At 41.6% G+C, this 19,416-nt stretch overlaps 1 protein-coding gene across 1 annotated transcript in view; it reads left to right on the forward strand.

Moving 5' to 3' along the window:
* LOC126482139 (synaptic vesicle glycoprotein 2C-like) overlaps nucleotides 1–19,416 on the forward strand; it is a 173,853-nt gene that overhangs the window by 111,623 nt on the left and 42,814 nt on the right. Inside the window, exons 8-9 of the mRNA XM_050106116.1 lie at nucleotides 3,724–3,774; nucleotides 5,383–5,410. Of these exons, the coding sequence (XP_049962073.1) occupies nucleotides 3,724–3,774; nucleotides 5,383–5,410 (79 nt within the window). The remainder of the gene's footprint in view (nucleotides 1–3,723; nucleotides 3,775–5,382; nucleotides 5,411–19,416) is intronic.

Here is a 19,416-nt window from a genome sequence, read left to right on the forward strand (position 1 = left end):
ATTGACGCCGTGAATCCTGCAGGGCTGTCCATAAATCCGTAAGAGTACGTGGGGCTAGAGATCTCTTCTGAGCAGCACGTTTCAAGGAATCCCAGATACACTCAATAATGTCCCTGTTTGGGGAACATGGTGGCCAGCGGAAGTGCGTAAATTCAGAAGACTCTTCTGGAGCCACTCTGCAGCAATTCTGGACGTGTAGGGCGTCGCATAGTCCTGCTAGAATTGCCCAAGTCCGTGGAATACACAGTGGACATGAATGGATACAGATGATCAGACAGGATGCTTACGTACGTGTCACCTGTCGTATCTAGACGTATCAGGGGTCCCATATCAACACAACTGCACACGTCACACACCATTACAGAGCCTCTACCACCTTTAACAGGTCCATCTGTTCGATACAATTTATTTTCTACCAAGGCGAAAGTACTTTCACAGAATTAACAGCTTTTGGGTTTTACACATTGGGAGAGTCTTCTGTAGTCAAACTTACTGAAAGTGTTACACTTTGTTACAGTATTTACCATGATCGGTAGCTCGCAAATGGGAAACTAGTCAATGAGCTTATGAATCGAGGTGTTCTATCTACTGGTACAATAAACAGTCTTAGGGTTACAAAAGAAACACAACTACAAAGCGACAAAGAAATGAGAAAAAGAGGAGGACGTTCCTGTAATATGTCGATTCGACAAGACGAAAAAATCTGCATTTTGAAGTGGCTGGACAGAAAAAACTTGACGATGATATCGTCAGTTCATGGTATTGAGCCCATGGCTTCTTGCACAAGATATGATAAGGAAGAAAGGAAAAGAATTAATCAAAAGACCAGAATATAATGGAAACACGGGTGGAGTGAACCTAGCTGGCAGAATGATGTCTTATTGTCCCATGTGAGCGAGAAATAAAAAGGTAGAAGTAGGACAATTTTACAACTTCTAGACCTAAGTGTTGCCAACTCATGGCTGCAACTTCTGCAGGTTATGTGGCACCTGCAGTTACTAGAAAGAAGATTCGCCAAGTGTGAAAATACAAAGTTTCTTTGGAGATTTGTTTATCCACAGTAATGAAGAAAACTCTCTCGAACCAAATGAAGATCCAGAAAATGAAAATGGTCTTCAAGAACCATCAGACAAAAAGAGGTGTAATCAAAGTCCCGAGCCATGTGACAGCAAAAGCAAAAGCGGTGTGAATCATATGCCAGAAATAGCAGACATGACTGGAAAAAATTCAAGAAACCTGACTGCAAAGGAAAAAGCAGAAATCCATGCCAAAGGTGGAAAGCTTTCTTGCGTTTGGTTCTCAGTCGAAACTGTTTTGCCAAATTCCATCCCAATAATTGAGTATGATTTTAACTGCAACTGGTGTTCCAGTAGTCTATATTGTAATCATTTTTTTCTATGACAACATTTGTTCATGTAATATTTCCTTAATGTTGATTAATTTAGATTATAATAGGGACTAAGTTAAGAAAAATGTGGTACTTACGTGTATGAGTACAGAAATGTAACTGTCGGCATTTTTGATCATAAACAATAATTTTAGTACACAATTTAATATTTTACTGGTAGAGAAACAATGCTTGACACTTGAAGTCAGTAGACGGCACCACTTATGCTGGAAAAAGTAATATAAATTTTATTTTTCTATTTTTAATGTGTACTTCAGGTACATATGGTTGGATAATGAGAGTACTTAAGATAAAATTAGAGAAAAACACATCTGGGCCTCAGGAGGGTATATTGAAATTAACCACATGAGCTGTCAAGGGTGTGTAGAGTGGGGATCAAGTTCACCAACGCAATTGATATATTTACTCTTGATTTGTGGCATATTAATAATAGCAGTTACTAGGTGTCTAAAAGAACACACCATTATCTACGGTTCTGATGTAGGCTGAAGCAGTGAATCAAAATTTATACCAATGTTAGGATTCGAACCTGGGTCTCTTGCTTAATAGGCAGATGCGCTATCTGCGTCACACTGGAGACCCAGATATCTTAGATAAAGGTGAGACACAGTATGTCTCAGGAACATCACCTGAATATGATTAATAAAATATACTTTGCTGCTGATACTCACATAAAATAATGCGAAATACTTTCGCTGACTGCGAATTATCTGACTTCAATTGTATTAGGTATAGCTGTACTACCTATTAGTAACTTATGGAATTGTGCCAGACCGGGGCTAGAACCTGGATTTCCAACTTATCGCGAGCGGTCACCTTAATCACTTTGTGCACACATCCCAGACTGACCCAAACTTCCATATGTAACACTGTCTACATCCATATTTCGTAGTCCGCTACATTCCACTGAGTACTAGATCTGTAACTAATACAGCTGATATCAATGAACTAGCAGTCAGCGAATTCATTTCTAAAATATTCCGTACAGCTGTGGATCGTCAACGAGTTCTATTCGTTCACACATGGAAGCAAGGATTACAAGCCTAGATGGTTGCATGATGATAACGACATTGCATTCGATTTCTCGGTAGTCTTGTTTTCCCTGACAAAGGATGAGCATTAGGGGATGAGCATAGTGGACTATGGCACAAGCATGTAGGCAATAAGACATACGGGGGTTTGGGTTGGTCCAAGGAGCATACGTGGATAGCAGAGTCATTAAGGTGACTGCCCTCAACAAGCATTAAATCTGGATTCGAGTCTCGTTCTGGCACAAATTTTCATATCTTACTAACCGGTGAGACATCTCTACTTAATACAGATGATGATACAGAATTTGTAGTCAGCGAAAAAAATTTGTATAATCGCACTAACATTCTGCGCACTAAACCACAATTGAGCCTCAAGTACTAACCATCCAAGAGAAACCCCCCCCCCCCCCCCCCCCCACAGACTAGAACATGGACACCCATCTACCATTCTCCACACCTACAAAATCCTTGCGCATTTCATCATTATGCTAATGTGTAATGTAGCCAGTGTGATCTGAGTATTGGCATCGATCAGCTACTACCAGTCCTTTCAGATCCTGGGACTTCAGCTCACTCATTGCATCTAGTTTCATTCCCCGACACAAAGGATTCCCATCTCTACTCATCTACATTGAGCATCATCATACTATTATTTCCATCTTGTCCAGTCGACACCAGCACATGGAATACCTACACACCGTCAATATCATATCCTAATGCAAAGATCACAGTGTCCATCCCACAGTCAAGAAATCCACCCAGTCATTCATCCTTCGTATCAGACTTCACGTTATTCGCCGCTATCCCAAATCCCATATCTCCTGTGAGTCACCCTCCCACACTACTAATCTCACATAGAAACCAAACAACTCTATTACATCCCAATTTTTACAGTATCAATTTACTCTCGTTGAACACTTTCATGGGACTTACGCAAGTCTACAAAAAGAAGTAACTCTACAAAACTGGACTAATAAGCGTCCTCTAAGTAAAAAAAAGTAACAAAAAATGAAGTGTCGCGAATTTTATAAGTGGAATAAAAAGTTCCGGCACAAGCTAGACTTCTCTTTTGATCCACATTGATTATCTACGAGTAAATAACAGGAACTTGACTCTAACAGTCGTGACTAGATTAGACAATGGCAGTGTGAACTTCGGTTCCAGCTTCAACATAAAAAAAATAATTACAGTGCCAGACTCATAAAGTTTGCAGCGAGCCACTGACATTCTAGTGTAAGACTAAAGCAGGAGTGGGAGAAGTGACAGATCGTTTATGTTTTACAGCATGAACACGATTCGACTGTGGTTACCGCAGATCTTCGCGACCATGGAGGAGTTCTTGTACTTCCAGCAGCTGACGGACGGTGTGGGCATGGCGTCGCTGACAGTCAATGACACTGATAACTCTGTGTACCTGTGCGACATGCTCACCTACCAGTCCGTGCCACAGGCGGACAACTCGTCGATCGTGAGCAAACTCGTGGATCTCCTCGACGGCGACAGTGATAATGACATTGTCAATGTGACCCTTGCCATTGCTGGAAATACGCCCTGTCTGCCTGTAAGTTATGAAGAATTACCAAACACTGTTTCATACTTACACTGGCGTGTGTTCGTAGTGCTGAAAAGTGCATTCTCGATTCTTTATGACTGGTAGTGGTCGTTATTTGGCTCGAGGATCTTACTATCATTATTAAAATATGTGGCAGAGGTATTGTTCTACGCAGATATATGCAAATGTTACTAACACATTTTACATTAATAGAGAGGAACTTGCCCCCCTTCTTGCAGCGGTGTACCGAAGATCTCTAGAAGAGAGTAGCGTTCCAAAGGATTGGAAAAGGGCACAGGTCATCCCCGTTTTCAAGAAGGGACGTCGAACAGATGTGCAGAACTATGGACCTATATATCTAACGTCGATCAGTTGCAGAGTTTTGGAACACGTATTATGCTCGAGTATAATGACTTTTCTGGAGAATAGAAATTTACTCTGGAGGAATTACCATGGGTTTCGATAAAGACGGTCGTGTGAAACCCAGCTCGAGCTATTCGTCCACGAGATTCAGAGAGCCAGAGACACGGGTTCCCAGGTAGATGCCGTGTTTCTTGACTTCCGCAAGGCGTTCGATACAGTTCCCCACAGTCGTTTAATGAACAAAGTAAGAGCATATGGACTGTCAGACCAACTGTGTGATTGGATTGAAGAGTTCCTAGATAACAAAACGCAGCATGCCATTCTCAATGGAGAGAAGTCTTCCGAAATACGAGTGATTTCAGGTGTGCCGCAGGGGAGTGTCGTAGGACCGTTGCTATTTACAATATACATAAATGACCTTGTGGATGACATCGGAAGTTCACTGAGGCTTTTTGCGGATGAGGCTGTGGTACATCGAGAGGTTGTAACAATGGAAAATTCTACTGAAATGCAGGAGGATCTGCAGCGAATTGACGCATGGTGCAGGGAATGGCAATTGAATCTCAATGTAGACAAGTGTGATGTGATGCGAATGCATAGAAAGATAGATCCCTTATCATTTAGCTACAAAATAGTAGGTCAGCAACTGGAAGCAGTTAATTCCATAAATTATCTGGGAGTACGCATTAGGAGTGATTTAAAATGGAATGATCATATAAAGTTGATCGTTGGTAAAGCAGATGCCAGACTGAGATTCATTGGAAGAAACTTAAAGGAAATGCAATCCGGAAACAAAGGAAGTAGGTTACAGTACGCTTGTTCGCCCACTGCTTGAATACTGCTCAGCAGTGTGGGATCCGTAGCAGATAGGGTTGATAGAAGAGATAGAGAAGATCCAACGGAGGGCAGCGCGCTTCGTTACAGGATCATTTAGTAATCGCGAAAGCGTTACGGAGATGACAGATAAACTCCAGTGGAAGACTCTGCAGGAGAGACGCTCAGTAGCTCGGTTCGGGCTTTTGTTGAAGTTTCGAGAACATACCTTCACCGAAGAGTCAAGCAGTATATTGCTCCCTCCTACGTTTATCTCGCGAAGAGACCATGAGGATAAAATCAAAGAGATTAGAGCCCACACAGAGGCATACCGACAATCCTTCTTTCCACGAACAATACGAGACTGGAATAGATGGGAGAACCGATAGAGGTACTCAAGGTACACTCCGCCACAACCGTCAGGTGGCTTGCGGAGTATGGATGTAGATGTAGATGTCGAACGTAGGAGAGAGATACTCGTAAGCAATATTTTTAGCTGGATGGGACCCATGATGGCATACATCAACATGTATAAGGGAGCGATCAAAAAGATTCCGCTTGAAGGCGTTGCTGCAGCGTATATGCACCCAAGGCGGGTATGCATTCGTGTCTTTCCGACATGTGAGCTGTAAATACAGAAACGTGAACTACGGAGACGCTATTACCAAATACGTCCAAAAAGAAACAATGTGCTGTTATTTTTTACTTAGTTGCTGAAGGACGAATACGTGTAAACAACCATCGGAGAATCGAGAACGTATATGGGGCAGCATATTTGCAGAAAACCACCGCCTTGGACTGTGCTCCAAGTACTGTGCTGGTCGCCATTCACCCGTTACGAACAAGTGTGCGATTTATGACACAATTAGGGCAGAGCGGCACATAACCATTCGTGCACTAGAAAAAGATCTTGGCGTCAGCTTCGGTAGGGTGCAACACATTTTCCGGCAGGAGTTTGACTACTGTAAGGTCTGGAGCCAGTGAAAACCCCAAAATGCTGAACAAAATGAAAACTGGATAGCCTTGTGCCTGAAGCATCCGACGCTTATCAGTGTTTAAGCCAACATACTCACAGCAGAAAAGGTTTTGCATCACCCTGGTTTCCAGAACTCCTGAAGATAGACGTTGACTGTGGGTATTGTATCACAGACGCAGTCCCTTTGACTGTTCAGAGATGCCACTAAACTCGCCCAAAGATGTAAAAAACCATGCATGAGCAGCGGCTATTAGACGGAGGGGGTCCGACAGTCGATCAGTTCGAGTCATTCCACCAGGAAGGAGATACACGGCTCGTGTTGTCTGTAGTTCAATCATGCCCATACGGTCAATACCACCAGTACTACGTCCGCATTGTTACTTTGTTTCAGGAAGGGCTTTCAACCAGGGAAGTGTCCAGGCGTCTCGGAGTGAACCAAAGCGATGTTGTTCGGACGAGGAGGAGATACAGGGAGACAGGAACTGTCGATGATATGCCTCGCCCAGGCCGTCCAAAGGCTACTACTGCAGAGGATGAGCTCTACCTGTAGATTGTGGTTCGGAGGAACCCTCACAGCAATGCCACCTGTTGAATAATGCTTTTCGTTCAGTCACAGGACGTCGTGTTACGGCTCAAACTGTGCGCAATAGGCTGCATCATGCGCAAATTCAATCTAGACGTCCATGGCGAGGGGTATCTTTGCAACCAGGACACCATGCAGCGCGGTACAGATGGGCCCAACAACATGCCGAATGGACCACTCAGGATTGGCATCATGTTCTCTTCACCTATGAGTGTCGCCTATGCCTTCAACCAGACAATCGTCGGAGACGTGTTTGGAGGCGACCCGATGAGGCTGAACGCCTTAGACACGCTGTCCAGCGAGTGCAGCAAGGTGGAGGTTCCCTGCTGTTTTGGGGTGGCATTATGTGGGGTCGACGTACGCCGCTGGTGGTCATGGAAGGCCGCGTAACGGCTGTACGATATGTGAATCCCATCCTCCGATCGATACTGCAACCATATCTGCAGCTTTTTGGTGAGGCATTCGTCTTCATGCAAGACAGTTCGCGACCCCATCGTGCACATCAGGATAACGACGTCGCTCGACTAGAGTGACCAGCATGTCCTCTAGACATGAACCCTATCGAACATGCCTGGAATAGATTGAAAAGGGCTGTTTATGGACGACGTGACCCACGTCGAATCGCCGTTGAGGAGTGGGACAATCTGGACCAACAGTGTCTTGATGAACTTGTGGATAGTATGCCACGACGAATAAAGGCATGCACCAATGCAAGAGGACGTGCTACGGGGTATTAGATGTGTTGGTATGTGCAGCAATCAGGACCACCACCTTCGAAGGTCCCGCTGTATGGTAGTACAACATGCAATGTTTGGTTTTCAAGAGCAATAAAAATGGCGGAAATGATGCTTATGTTGATCTCTATTCCAATTTTCTGTACAGGTTCCGGAACCGAGGCGATGCAAAACCTTTGTTTGATGTGTGTATTTTCTGAGCGCATTGTTGCTGGCTACGAATACTGATGCCACCACTAGAAGCCGGAGTCGAAAGCGCAGACGATTCAGTGGTGTCATCCATCGTTCCCTAATCCCAAGAAGTTCAAGAGTCAGCCATCTGCTGGGAAGGTGATGCTCACGCTGTTCTTTGGTACTATTGTCCATTGCCTACTGACTGTAAGGAAACTGGTGCCCCTATCATTGGGGAAGGGTAAGGCGCTAAGCTGGAGAAAATGCGGCGTGCAGTTATGGTTTAACGTGCGAGAAAACTACGAGAAAGGTTGCTGCTCCTTCATGATAACGCAGTTTCCATATCACAAACATCGTAACGCAGAAATTACGCCAACTCGACGGGGAGACACTCGAGAAGCTGCCCTGTAGTCCTGATCTCTCCCCATGCGATTATCATGCCTTCAGTCCATTGAAAAATTACTTGAAGTGTCGATGATCCTTGTCGAACGAGGTTGTGCAACAGACTTCTTTGCGAAGGAGAGCACGGTGTTTTTCCAGACAGGTATCTTGAGCCTGGTGCGTCGGTGGGATGGGTGGCTCAATGATCATTGATTTTGCCTGATTACCATACCGGTTATGGACTGTTCAGCCTTCGAACGCAAAAACTTTTTATTGCTGCTTATGATAGTATGGAACGTGAAAGGCAAGGGTCCATGTATGCTTCCCAATTTTTCCTGCAGTTTCATTACAATAAGAAGTTTTATTACATTCCCAATCCTTTGCAGATCGATTTACTTACAATAACGACTGTCCAACAATAGACCAAAAGTTTCGAAGCTTATGTAACAACGAAAGAATTACACCTGGAGTTGGTTGGGGGGGGGGGGGCGGGGAGGGGTAGTAGGGGGGTGGAGGCTCACACGCTCTCCTAAAATTTCGTATGCTCACCATATGAACTTCGCAAATGGTCCAAAATTGCCTTTGTCTCTTATTCTTGACAACGTGGTTCTTTGTTGAGCACTCACCGCCACACATTTTACTTAAAAATTTTACGAAAAGAAAAATTATTATTTTAATTATCTAACTGACCGAAGAATGTCAAAACGAAAGAAATTTTATAAGAGTAAGCTTCAACTAAAACTACTTTTGTTCAGAAGAACCACTAAGCTAACGATAACATTAAATCATTGTAGGAAACCCACTTTAAAAAGTGCGATATATTCATTTTGCCAAAGCACAATTTTGTTCTAGATGAGTACTTTTATTTTAGTTTTCTTGTCAGTTCTTGATGCGGAACCAGAGCCGAAATTAATTAGCTGATTTTATATTTTCTGACAATAATATAAACTTTGGGAGGAGAATATTCGAACAAAGAGTTAAAACATAGATTAAATCTCTCACGGGCATCTGTCGTTCTTCGAGCGCAGAGGATTAGTCTAATCAAATAGGGGGAAAAGAGCCGTTCTCCACCTCAGTGTAATTTTCTGAGGTAGACAGCGAACTGTGCGAGTAAGGAATCTTCAGGCATGATACTCATTAGATCACAAAACGAATGTCCTACTTCTTTATTTTTTATTTATTTTTTGTTGGTTATAGAGGAACAGTAATGACGCCAGCCTTCCTTTTTACATTTAGTTTCCTTTCTTTTTAATTGTATTTGTTATTATTTTCCTGTGTGCTTCTTGGTCCTGAAGATGGATTACGATTGTGACATCCAACAGGTATAGACAAAACGTGATCATTTACTGCTCTAAAATTTTGGCAATAGAGTTGTTTTTATTAGAACATCCCTATCCTGTCCACCAGCACCTTTCGTCTTCCTATAATATCTGCATTTAAAGTTTTTATAAGGTAGTAGTTCCCGACATCTTTTATTGCACAATATCTTTACACTGTTTATCTTCGGTATCATTACCCTACATGTCCAAGAGCACTTTTCGATAACCAGCTTTCTCGATGCTAAATTCAGCACTACTGTGGTCGTGTCTAGTAAGGATTGTAAATAAGTACTCCTTTCGTTATTCATTATATGTAGTATTCAAAATATTGGTTGGGCATCGGTTTCATAGCTTCGAGGTAACCGAGATGAGCCTGAATTTTCGTCTCCGTAGCGCGGAACCGACATTCGTTCCCTTCCCTCTTACAAATCAGCAGTGATTGGAGTGCCTTTTACTAGATTCTTCCCCTCATCCTCCAAGTATCCTAGAACGAAAATGGGCTTGTATATAGTAGAAGGACTGCTGTCTATAGAAGACGAAAATCGAGAACACCTTACTGTTTCTCGTGAAGACAGCTCTAATCTAAGGCAGGAAATTTGACCGTTTATGTCACAGATACAGGAGTTACTGTCAAAAAGATAGCTACCGAGGGGCAAACTATCTGCAAGTGTTTCTTCAAAAAGATAGCTACCGAGGGGCAAACTATCTGCAAGTGTTTCTTCTTGCTTTCAGAATCTCCTTCTTGGCGATATAGGCATATTCTTCGCACTTAATGTCGACGTAATAGTCCCCGTCGGAAAGCAGATCCTGAACTGCACCATGAAGCACTCTCAAACAATCTAACATCTCTTGCAGTCTCGTCCAAAAGTACTCCTAATCTCTACTATATCCCCTTCATCTTCTGCCATACCGAACCGTGCTACTCGTGTTTTTTCAGTCTTTCGTTTTCACATTTCGCAGACGTTTTTCTGTATCCGTCTGAGTCAAGGTGTCTTGAACTGTAGTCGCAAGCGAATAACCAAAGAATAAAGTACGAATAACTCTATTCAATAGATGGCTCTGTCTCCGATTACTGGGAACAAAGAGGTCCCTAGACGGTCAATAATTATGCACATTAATATTCTGCTGCTGTGCTTTGTTGCAAACAGGAGGAAAGGTGGATCAAAAATTGGTTCAAGGAGCGTCAAATATCTCTCACGAGAAAAATGAGGTTGAACGACAAAAAAAAAAAAAAAGTTTTTGTGTGCTGATTCTTCAGCATTTGATACTTTCCTGAAAACGGTTGTCTTCATGCGTTGGCATCCTTCATGCATTGGCATCCCCTCTCCCCCCTCCCCAGACAAACTTCAGCTGAAGTCGGTATACCCATCATCAACAACAAACTAATACAATGAGAGACGCAGCTCCACCAAGTCAGCACTTATCTATTACGATGCGATGCCTTGAAAATGGCAGTTACTTCCAAGACTTCAAATTTACAAATGCAGTTTCACCTCCACCTTTGCTGTGTTTGAGATATCGTTATGGAAACGTGTCGTGCAGTAATACGAGCACCAAAAGATTACATTTCTTCAAAACTTTGCAATAATTTATTGTTTTAAAAAAATCTTCGTTCGTAGCCGTCCCCATACTTTCTGAGTAACAAATCAAACGATTCATCATTTTTAACATTTCTATTTTTGTGCTCACGTGACCTAACAGCCCCCAATGCTGGCAATGTTGGTAACTCTAACAATAATGCTCTTTCGTTTTGTTTTGAACTCATTTTCCTCTCTACAACAACAACAGCAACATACCTGACCTTTTTAGTCCATGTATCGCACGAGATTGTCACAGATATTGTGAATACTGCCCACAGACGGCACAACTTTTCCAGGTACGCAATATATTTCCAAAGTTTTTGATGTTCTCCATATTGTTGCGCAATCTCTCAATCTCACTGCTAGACAGTCGATACTATTGTGAATCCGGTAAATACCGTCAATATTATTGACCATCTATGGACTGCTTAAGATCGCAGTAGTATAAACAAAAGATAGATGGCGTAGCTTGCGGTTAAATATTTTATAACTTGAACGATCACTACTTCCAGTTGCTATTCCACAATAGCAACAGCAGTGTGTGTTCTGTCCATGTATGAAAATTCACAATACTTGTCGAGTTCATTCAAAATACATTTGGCAGAACACTGAAGAATGTTATTAATGTTTCACTGATGTTAAGTGACTGCAGGCTGCACTGCTATATGCTGCCACTGCTCTTATCTCGATCTGAGGACATGAAACAAGCAGACGTCATTTTTCACCTGATATAATTAAATTTTCCATGAGATATATGAGTTTCAACTTTATCTTCGATAGTGATGGAAGATGAAGAAATGAAATAAAATTTGTCTCATGGCCAGGATTGAACCCATGTGTCCTTGCTTCTAGGCACTTGTGCCACTCATTACACCCCTGTAGCAGTATAGGTAACAAAGCTGCAGGGACTGCCAAAGTCCAATGCTCTCCCGATCACAAACTTCAAATCACATCTTCAGTTTATTATTCCCTTCTTACTGCTATGGTGGTGTAATGGCTAGCACGACTGCCTAGTAAGCAAGGAGACATGGCTTCAAGTTGTAGGGAAGCAGCATTCTCACACCTCATAAAATTCACTTCAGTCTTTCCATTGTGTGCCAGCCTAATCTGCTGTAACTAGCTCTGACGTCATAAATATTGTGCAATACTTTGAAATGAAGTTTCTAGCATGTCAGTAGTAATACAAAATCAATATGCGTTGGATATCAGTTCAATAACTTTAACCATTTTCGAAATTTGGCTGTCTTTCTGTAAAAATCATCGGCGCAACAGAAAAGAGCTAGAAACTTAAAAATTTATATTTAGATTCCTTTTGCATAATAATTTAGTAGAAACAGTACTCTGGATCTCACAAATTAAAATTTTAGTTGAAATTAATGATTTTCTGGTTTTTGTCTTAGAAATTAAGGAAGCAAGATAGATTATGTAGGCGAATAAATAAAGCTAGGATGCTTAACTTTAAGTAGACGGGAGATCCGCTATAATCATAAAAATGTGAGAAGTTTCAAGGGAACAACTATAAATCTATAGCTATAGCGTTTCTCCAAAGAGCAAGTTCAGAGATCGTCTACTGTGTGTAGTGTAATTAAATTAATTCTCTCGCCCAAAATATCTGACTTAGCCACATCAGACTTTTATTATGATTACTTACTTGTGTGCTGATTGCACAATTAAATTGAAAGCTTCATCGGCCATCAGCAAAGGAAGCAATGATTTATTCGATAACTTAAAGTGGTGCATTACTAGTCCAGCAGCTAGTCGGGAGGGCAGATTTGATCAGGCGTTCCCTTAGCCGTCCGCACCGCGGCTTTATATGTAAGAACGCTGCGCGAGAAAAGAAAGGCCCCAGTTCTCTCCAGACGCTGATTAGCGCACCACCTGTGCCGGGAGTCGCGTCGCGTCGGTATCGTTGATATAAACTGTCTCGGATGCAGTAATAAGTTACTCGGGATACGCGTAACCATGAAATCGTTTTGGAGTGGAGTGTTAATTTTGGGATGACGTTAATGATCTATCTTTAGTTTGCGTATGTCGTATTTTCACGTGCCGCCGCAGGACGGACATTCTACCATTATTAGCGTGGCGTTTGATGAACATTATCATCAAATTATGGTGAGCATTTAATTTGAACAGTTATAGTTGCATCAGCGCATTAGACTCTGAACTGCTCTGGTAGTTGGATTGTGTGGATTCTTTTTGGTCTGTGATTTTCAGAATATAGTGAACATTTTAGAGAGAATGGTTTTTGATTATGTATCCCAGCCAATCTCCTAATTCCTCAGAGCTACAAGCTGAAGCTATAAATGTATTTCTCAGATGAAGTGGGCAATAGGAATTCTAATTACAGGCTTCACATTTTGCTAATCACTTTCTGGTTGCCAATATTGTAGTTAGAGAGCCAGTGTTGAGAATGGCAAACAACAGCATTAAATAAATAATAGGAACATTAACAATTATTCCACCCGCCATCCCACATATGTTGCATCAGCTGGGAAAGAAACTGAGTAAAAGTGAAAGTGATTTTTAAATATTTGGATTCAGGAGTGAAATGCGACACGCAACTGAGTAATAGAACAGTGATAGTGTTACGTGTGCATGTGGATGACGCAATTGGATTAATAACGCATCTGGATTGACGGAGCTGGCACTGAGTCTAGCGGCGTTGCTGGCATCGCGAGAAGCCAGTTTCGCCTCACCGCAGTCGTCCGCCGGAGCAACCGGAGCCTCGCCTGCAGTTGCGGGCCACGCAAACACACAGCAGCCATCGAAGTGCTGTCTGCAGTTCAACGTGCCGCGTCCCATCAGTAATCCTGGTACGCCGCGCCGGCAACGCCATACGTCGTGCAGAAGGAACTAAGTTAAGTGAAAAGCTGTTAAAATTTTTACTAACCTGCGCTAAAAGACTGTCGGCGATGGAACAGCCAGAAGAAACTGAGGTTAAACTTAAAGAAGAACCTATGTCTGTTGAGGGAACTGTAAATCCAGACAACGGTTCAAGTGTAAATATGCATGAAAATAGTAATATTAAAGTGAAATGTGGAGTATTGTCTCCTGACAGTAGTGTGAAAACGGGCAATGACTCAATAATAGAGACCCCTGTAGTAAAGCAGAAATCAGAAATTGTAAACTTATTGGATGATAGTTTATCTGATGAGTTAAAAACGAAACAGTCATCAGAGGTGGTAGAGTTTAAAAAGGATAAGTTAGATATGACTGATCAATCAGATGTTTCATTTCATTTCGATGATTCTGGTATTGGAGCTAGTTTTTCGTCACCTGAGTGTGATAAAAAACCAGATAGTGAGCAACCCAAAGATACTGGGCCTATTGATTTAAATATTATATTACAAGCAATAGCTTCTTGAAATGCTAAAATGACAGCTAAATTAAAGTCTGAAATAACTGAGGTCAAAAGCAGTAATGCTGAATTAAAGTATGAGATTGTGGCCAGCCAAACTAATTTTAATGAGCGATTGGAGGTAATGGACTATACCTTCAAGGCTGGTTGCAATAAGTTGAAAGAGGATCTGGACAGTTTGAATTATAAAATTGGTTACAATCATGAGGATATTAAGAAAAAGGTTGCCCAACAATTTTCTGAAATGAACAAAACAGTAAAATCCGAAGTTGCTGAGGTTCGCAAAGACTTCCAAATGGAAGATGCGAAGCTGGAGCACAAGTTAACAGAAAAGATCGAGGCGGAATCTGAACTGTGCTCAGAAAGGTTTAAAGATGTTAATATAAAAGTAAACATATGTCAAACAGAAGTAGATGCAATCAAAACTGATACTACTCATATTGTGCAAAGAGTAGATAATGTTGAAATGAGAGTAGAAAATATTAGTACTAACATTGCTAACATTGAGAGTGCTCAGATAGGTTTAAAGATGTTAATATAAAAGTAAACATATGTCTAAACAGAAGTAGATGCAATCAAAACTGATACTACTCATATTGTGCAAAGAGTAGATAATGTTGAAATGAGAGTAGAAAATATTAGTACTAACATTGATAACATTGAGAGTAAAGTAGCTTCAGTAACTTCTGATAATGGTAGTATATAACAAGTTGTAGCTGCAAACGCCGCATTTATCGTATGTCGGCAGTTCTTGCGGTTCGATCCAGATAAAAATATCCACTCGCTAGATTTCTGGAACGATTATGAAGATGTGATTCCACCAACTTGGTCTGAACGAGAAAATCTCATTTATTAGAAGCCATTTAGCAGGTGACGCCATGCGTTGGTCAGCTGATGTTATGTTGAAGTGTAAAACATTAGCAGAATTTAAAACAGCTTTCATTAATGGGATTGGTCTAGCAATAAGCAAAATGAAGTGTTGAGAGAATTTTGGAGTGGAAAACGCTTCAATGCAGGCAAGGAATCAATTAAAGAGTTTGCTAGGTCATGGATTTCACGTTTGTCACATTTGGCGGAAAAGTTGAAACCTGAAATGATAATACTAGGTCTTGAAGCCAAACAGCCATGGTATTGGCATACTAGAATTATATCTGCCCCTAGAGACAATCTTGATCGTTTCATTGAGTATTTGGAACGTGTAGAGCGTGTGGCTGCCAATGAGGAGCAAGCACGTAATAACAGAAATGGTAATAACACTAGTAGTAATTTTAAGAACGAGCAGAATGGCAATGTAAACATCAGAACAGTAGGTATTCGCCATCCTAAGAGAGTTAGGAATTGGAGAAATAATTATCAGAACCAACAATGGCATCCAAATGATAGCAATTTTGTTCCGAACAAAATTATGCAGGTAAACAACAGTGCGGAAAGCAATGCTGTGCCAGTTAACTACGAGGGCGGTTCAGAAAGCAACCTCCGATTGGTCACAGTGCGGATTGTGGGGGGAGTAGCGACGCCATCTGTGCGTTCACGCACTCAACAGGTCAGTCGGCATCAAGCCGTGGTCGAGTGAACGTCGTACCTGCGCTAGTTTAGTTTTTGTGGCAGTTTGAAATGTGTGCTTCAATAGAAAACCCCGCCAAATGTGAAGTGCGTGCTGTCATAAGGTTTTTTACAGCCAAAGGATATTCTGCAGCAGCTATTCATCGTGAGCTTTGTGCCGTGTACGGACCAAGAGTTGTGAGTGAAGGAGTTGTCCGTGAATGGGTACGTTTATTTAAAAGTGGACGAGAAAACGTTCATGATGAAGAGAGGAGTGGTAGACCATCATTGGTGACTGACGAACTCGTTCAGACAGTTGATGCAAAAGTTCGTGAAAATCGACGTTTCTCAATGTTGGAATTGTCTACTGGTTTTCCACAGATTTCTAAGACTCTCTTGTACGAGATAGTGACAGCAACATTGGGTTACCGTAAGTTCTGTGCACGATGGGTGCCCAAAATTCTTACCGACCACCACAAAACTCAAAGAATGGCCTCTGCATTAGACTTTCTGTCACGTTATGAGGACGAAGGAGAACCATTGTTAAACAGAATCGTGACCGGTGACGAAACCTGGATTAAGTACGTGAACCCTGAGACAAAAGAACAATCAAAGATGTGGGCACATTCAAATTCGCCTACCAAACCAAGAAAAGCCTCGCAAGATTTTTCTGCCAGAAAACTGATGGCAACGGTGTTTTGGGATGCCAAAGGGGTGTTGTTGGTTGAATTCATGGAACGTGGTACGACCATTAATCAAGACGTGTACTGTCAAACAATAAAAATGTTACGACGGGCTATACAGAACAAACGCCGTGGTATGCTGACTTCCGGTATCGTTTTTTTGCACGATAACGCCCGTCCTCACTCTGCTCGCAGAACAACGGCCCTTCTTGAGTCCTTCAAGTGGGACGTTATCAACCATCCACCTTACAGCCCAGACCTGGCGCCAAGCGATTATCACCTCTTCATGCATTTGAAGAAATGGCTCGGGTCACAGCGGTTTGATGACGACGAAGAGCTCAAAGATGCGGTCACAGGCTGGCTCCAGGCACAAGCGGGTGATTTTTATGCAGAAAGAATTTCAAAGCTTGTGAAGAGATACGATAAGTGCCTCAATCGCTATGGAGACTATGTAGAAAAATAGTGCAAAGATGTAGTTGTAAGATGTATATATTAAAATATTTTTATTTAACTTGGTGTATTTTTTTAAATCAACCGGAGGTTACTTTCTGAACGGCCCTCGTATAATGGAAATAAAGGAAACAGTAGTAGGCCGAGGCAGGAAAACTAGTTCCTGTCTATGAGGACACTGGCGCTCACCAGGCGGTTACTTTTCCTAAGCCAGTAATTACAGTAGTTGGTAATACAGATCAGAATACTCAGACTGAACATGTGGATGAGGGGTCGGTAGCGTCTAAGGATACAGCAGAAATATTAGATCACTCACAGTATTTAATAGATACCATGTTAGAGACGCTTTCTAAGTGGGAAGAGAAAGAGAAGGCGCAGCAGTGTAACAGTAGGGAAGAGCTACAAAATACTGATTTGTCAGGTGAAGAAGCAGAAGAAATTCATGCTTATATTTACGATGAGGATGATGTGGTCTTATCTAAAGTGCCTGTGCAGGATGTTGATACTGTACTAATAGATTTAGGACAAGAGGTAAGTGAGAATGTAGAGGATAGCCTGTTGGGGTCGATGAACCCAGTAGCTGTGACCAGTTGTCACTTGAGAAGGAACCCGACGATAATAGTGAAAGTGGTTTAGCTGTAACTAGTGTTATGCCCGGTCTGGAGGCGCAGAATCGCTCAGGCTACAGTAATTTGGGTCATGTTCAGCAAACTAAATGTAATGAAGTCGTGCGGTGTTTCGATTTAAAATTAGTAGACCGACTGTAAAAGGCAGTTGAAAATGTAATTCAGGAAACCCCTACACACTTTGACCTAAATGTAATGAAGACAGATGTCGATCACTTTAGTTGGAGACAAATCCAAAAAGAACTATTGGATGAGTTTGAGGAACCACCTGTACAACCTAGAATAAGCCACCCTATAATAACAGTGAATATGGTGGGTATCACTGTCTCTTAGACAGTGGAAGTGAGGTGAGTGCGATATCTCAGTCCTTCTTTGATGCATTACCTGATAAAGACAAGCTGTTTGGCCAAGAACCACACAATGTGATTGCAGATATGGTAGAATTCCCTATTCTAACGCAAATATCCACAGACGGAAAGAAGTTAAGGGCTAGGGCAAATATAAGGAAAGGAACATTGGAAAGAAAGAAGCGCCATGACGCAAAAGCTGTACCCACCAGTTTTGAAATAGGTCAGTTAGTCCTTCTCAAAACCAAGAAAAAATCAAAGAAAATAAATGCAGAAACAAGGAAATTCATGTTTGTATACCAAGGACCTTTGAGGATCATAGGAAAACCACATGCCAATGCATATAGGCTAGAGTACCCTAAGAGTAAAAAGCTATTCGGCCTCAGGAACGTGATCGACCTGAAGAAGTTCATAGGTAGTGAATGCTTTCTGTACAGTCCCAGCTGTGTGAAATCTTCTTTCCCATTTCAGATTTCACTCTCTCTTCATCTTTTCTATCCACCTAAAATTTCGACCTCTTCTTTCCAACACATTAAATTTTCCGTTATGGTTATCAAGCCAATAATAAACTAATGAATTCTGTAGGGAGGAGTTTGTTCTGTAACCTCTACACAGTGTGGCAGCTGTGCAGTCCCAGCTGTGTGAGATCTTCTTTCCTTTTCAGGTCTCATTCATTCTTCATCTTTCCTATCCACCAAAATTTCGGCTCTTACTCTCAAATACTAAAATCTTCTGGTATGACTATCAAGCCAGCATTAAGCCAATGAATTCTGTAGGGAGGAGGTTGTTCTGTAACCTCTACACAGTGTGGCAGCTGTGCAGTCCCAGCTGTGTGAGATCTTCTTTCCTTTTCAGGTCTCACTCATACTTCATCTTTCCTATCTAGCAAAGTTTCGACTCCTTCTTTGCAATACTAAAATTTTCTGTCATGGCTATCAAGCCATGAGTTCTGTAACCATTCTATCCACCGATTAGCGAAGAAAATACCTAATGTGACAAACCTAACAGTGACATAAACAATAGAGAAGTATGACGTAATTAAGATACATATGTATTTGAGTAACAAGTATCTATAGAACCCTTGTAATATTGTAAATCCAAAGTGTTGTTTTATTGGAAATGGTCCCACAATAATCTTTAAAAAAGATATACAAGTTCGTTTACAAGCAGGATCTGAAGTGGCAGTGAAACCTATTGTATGCTTTAGAGCTAACTAATTAACAGTAAAAGAGATTGCTTAGTGTTATGAAAAATATGCAGATAAGTTGTAAGAATGAACTCACCTTGTGTAGCAAGGAATGGCAGTGTAATAGAATTGAACAGTGTTGGTGCTTGAGACGTGAAGGACACGTCCTTGAAATATTTATAAGGTTAGAGCTGGCTGTTATTTGGTGTAGTGTGTGACAGGATATACCTACATGTATTGAGGTTATGAGTTGGAGGCGTGAATGCGACCATAGGTACGCTTATGTTAGATGAGACAGAGCAGCTCACGGTTT

This window comes from Schistocerca serialis, chromosome 5, assembly GCF_023864345.2.
Source record: "Schistocerca serialis cubense isolate TAMUIC-IGC-003099 chromosome 5, iqSchSeri2.2, whole genome shotgun sequence".
Classification (NCBI taxonomy): Eukaryota; Metazoa; Arthropoda; class Insecta; order Orthoptera; family Acrididae; genus Schistocerca; species Schistocerca serialis.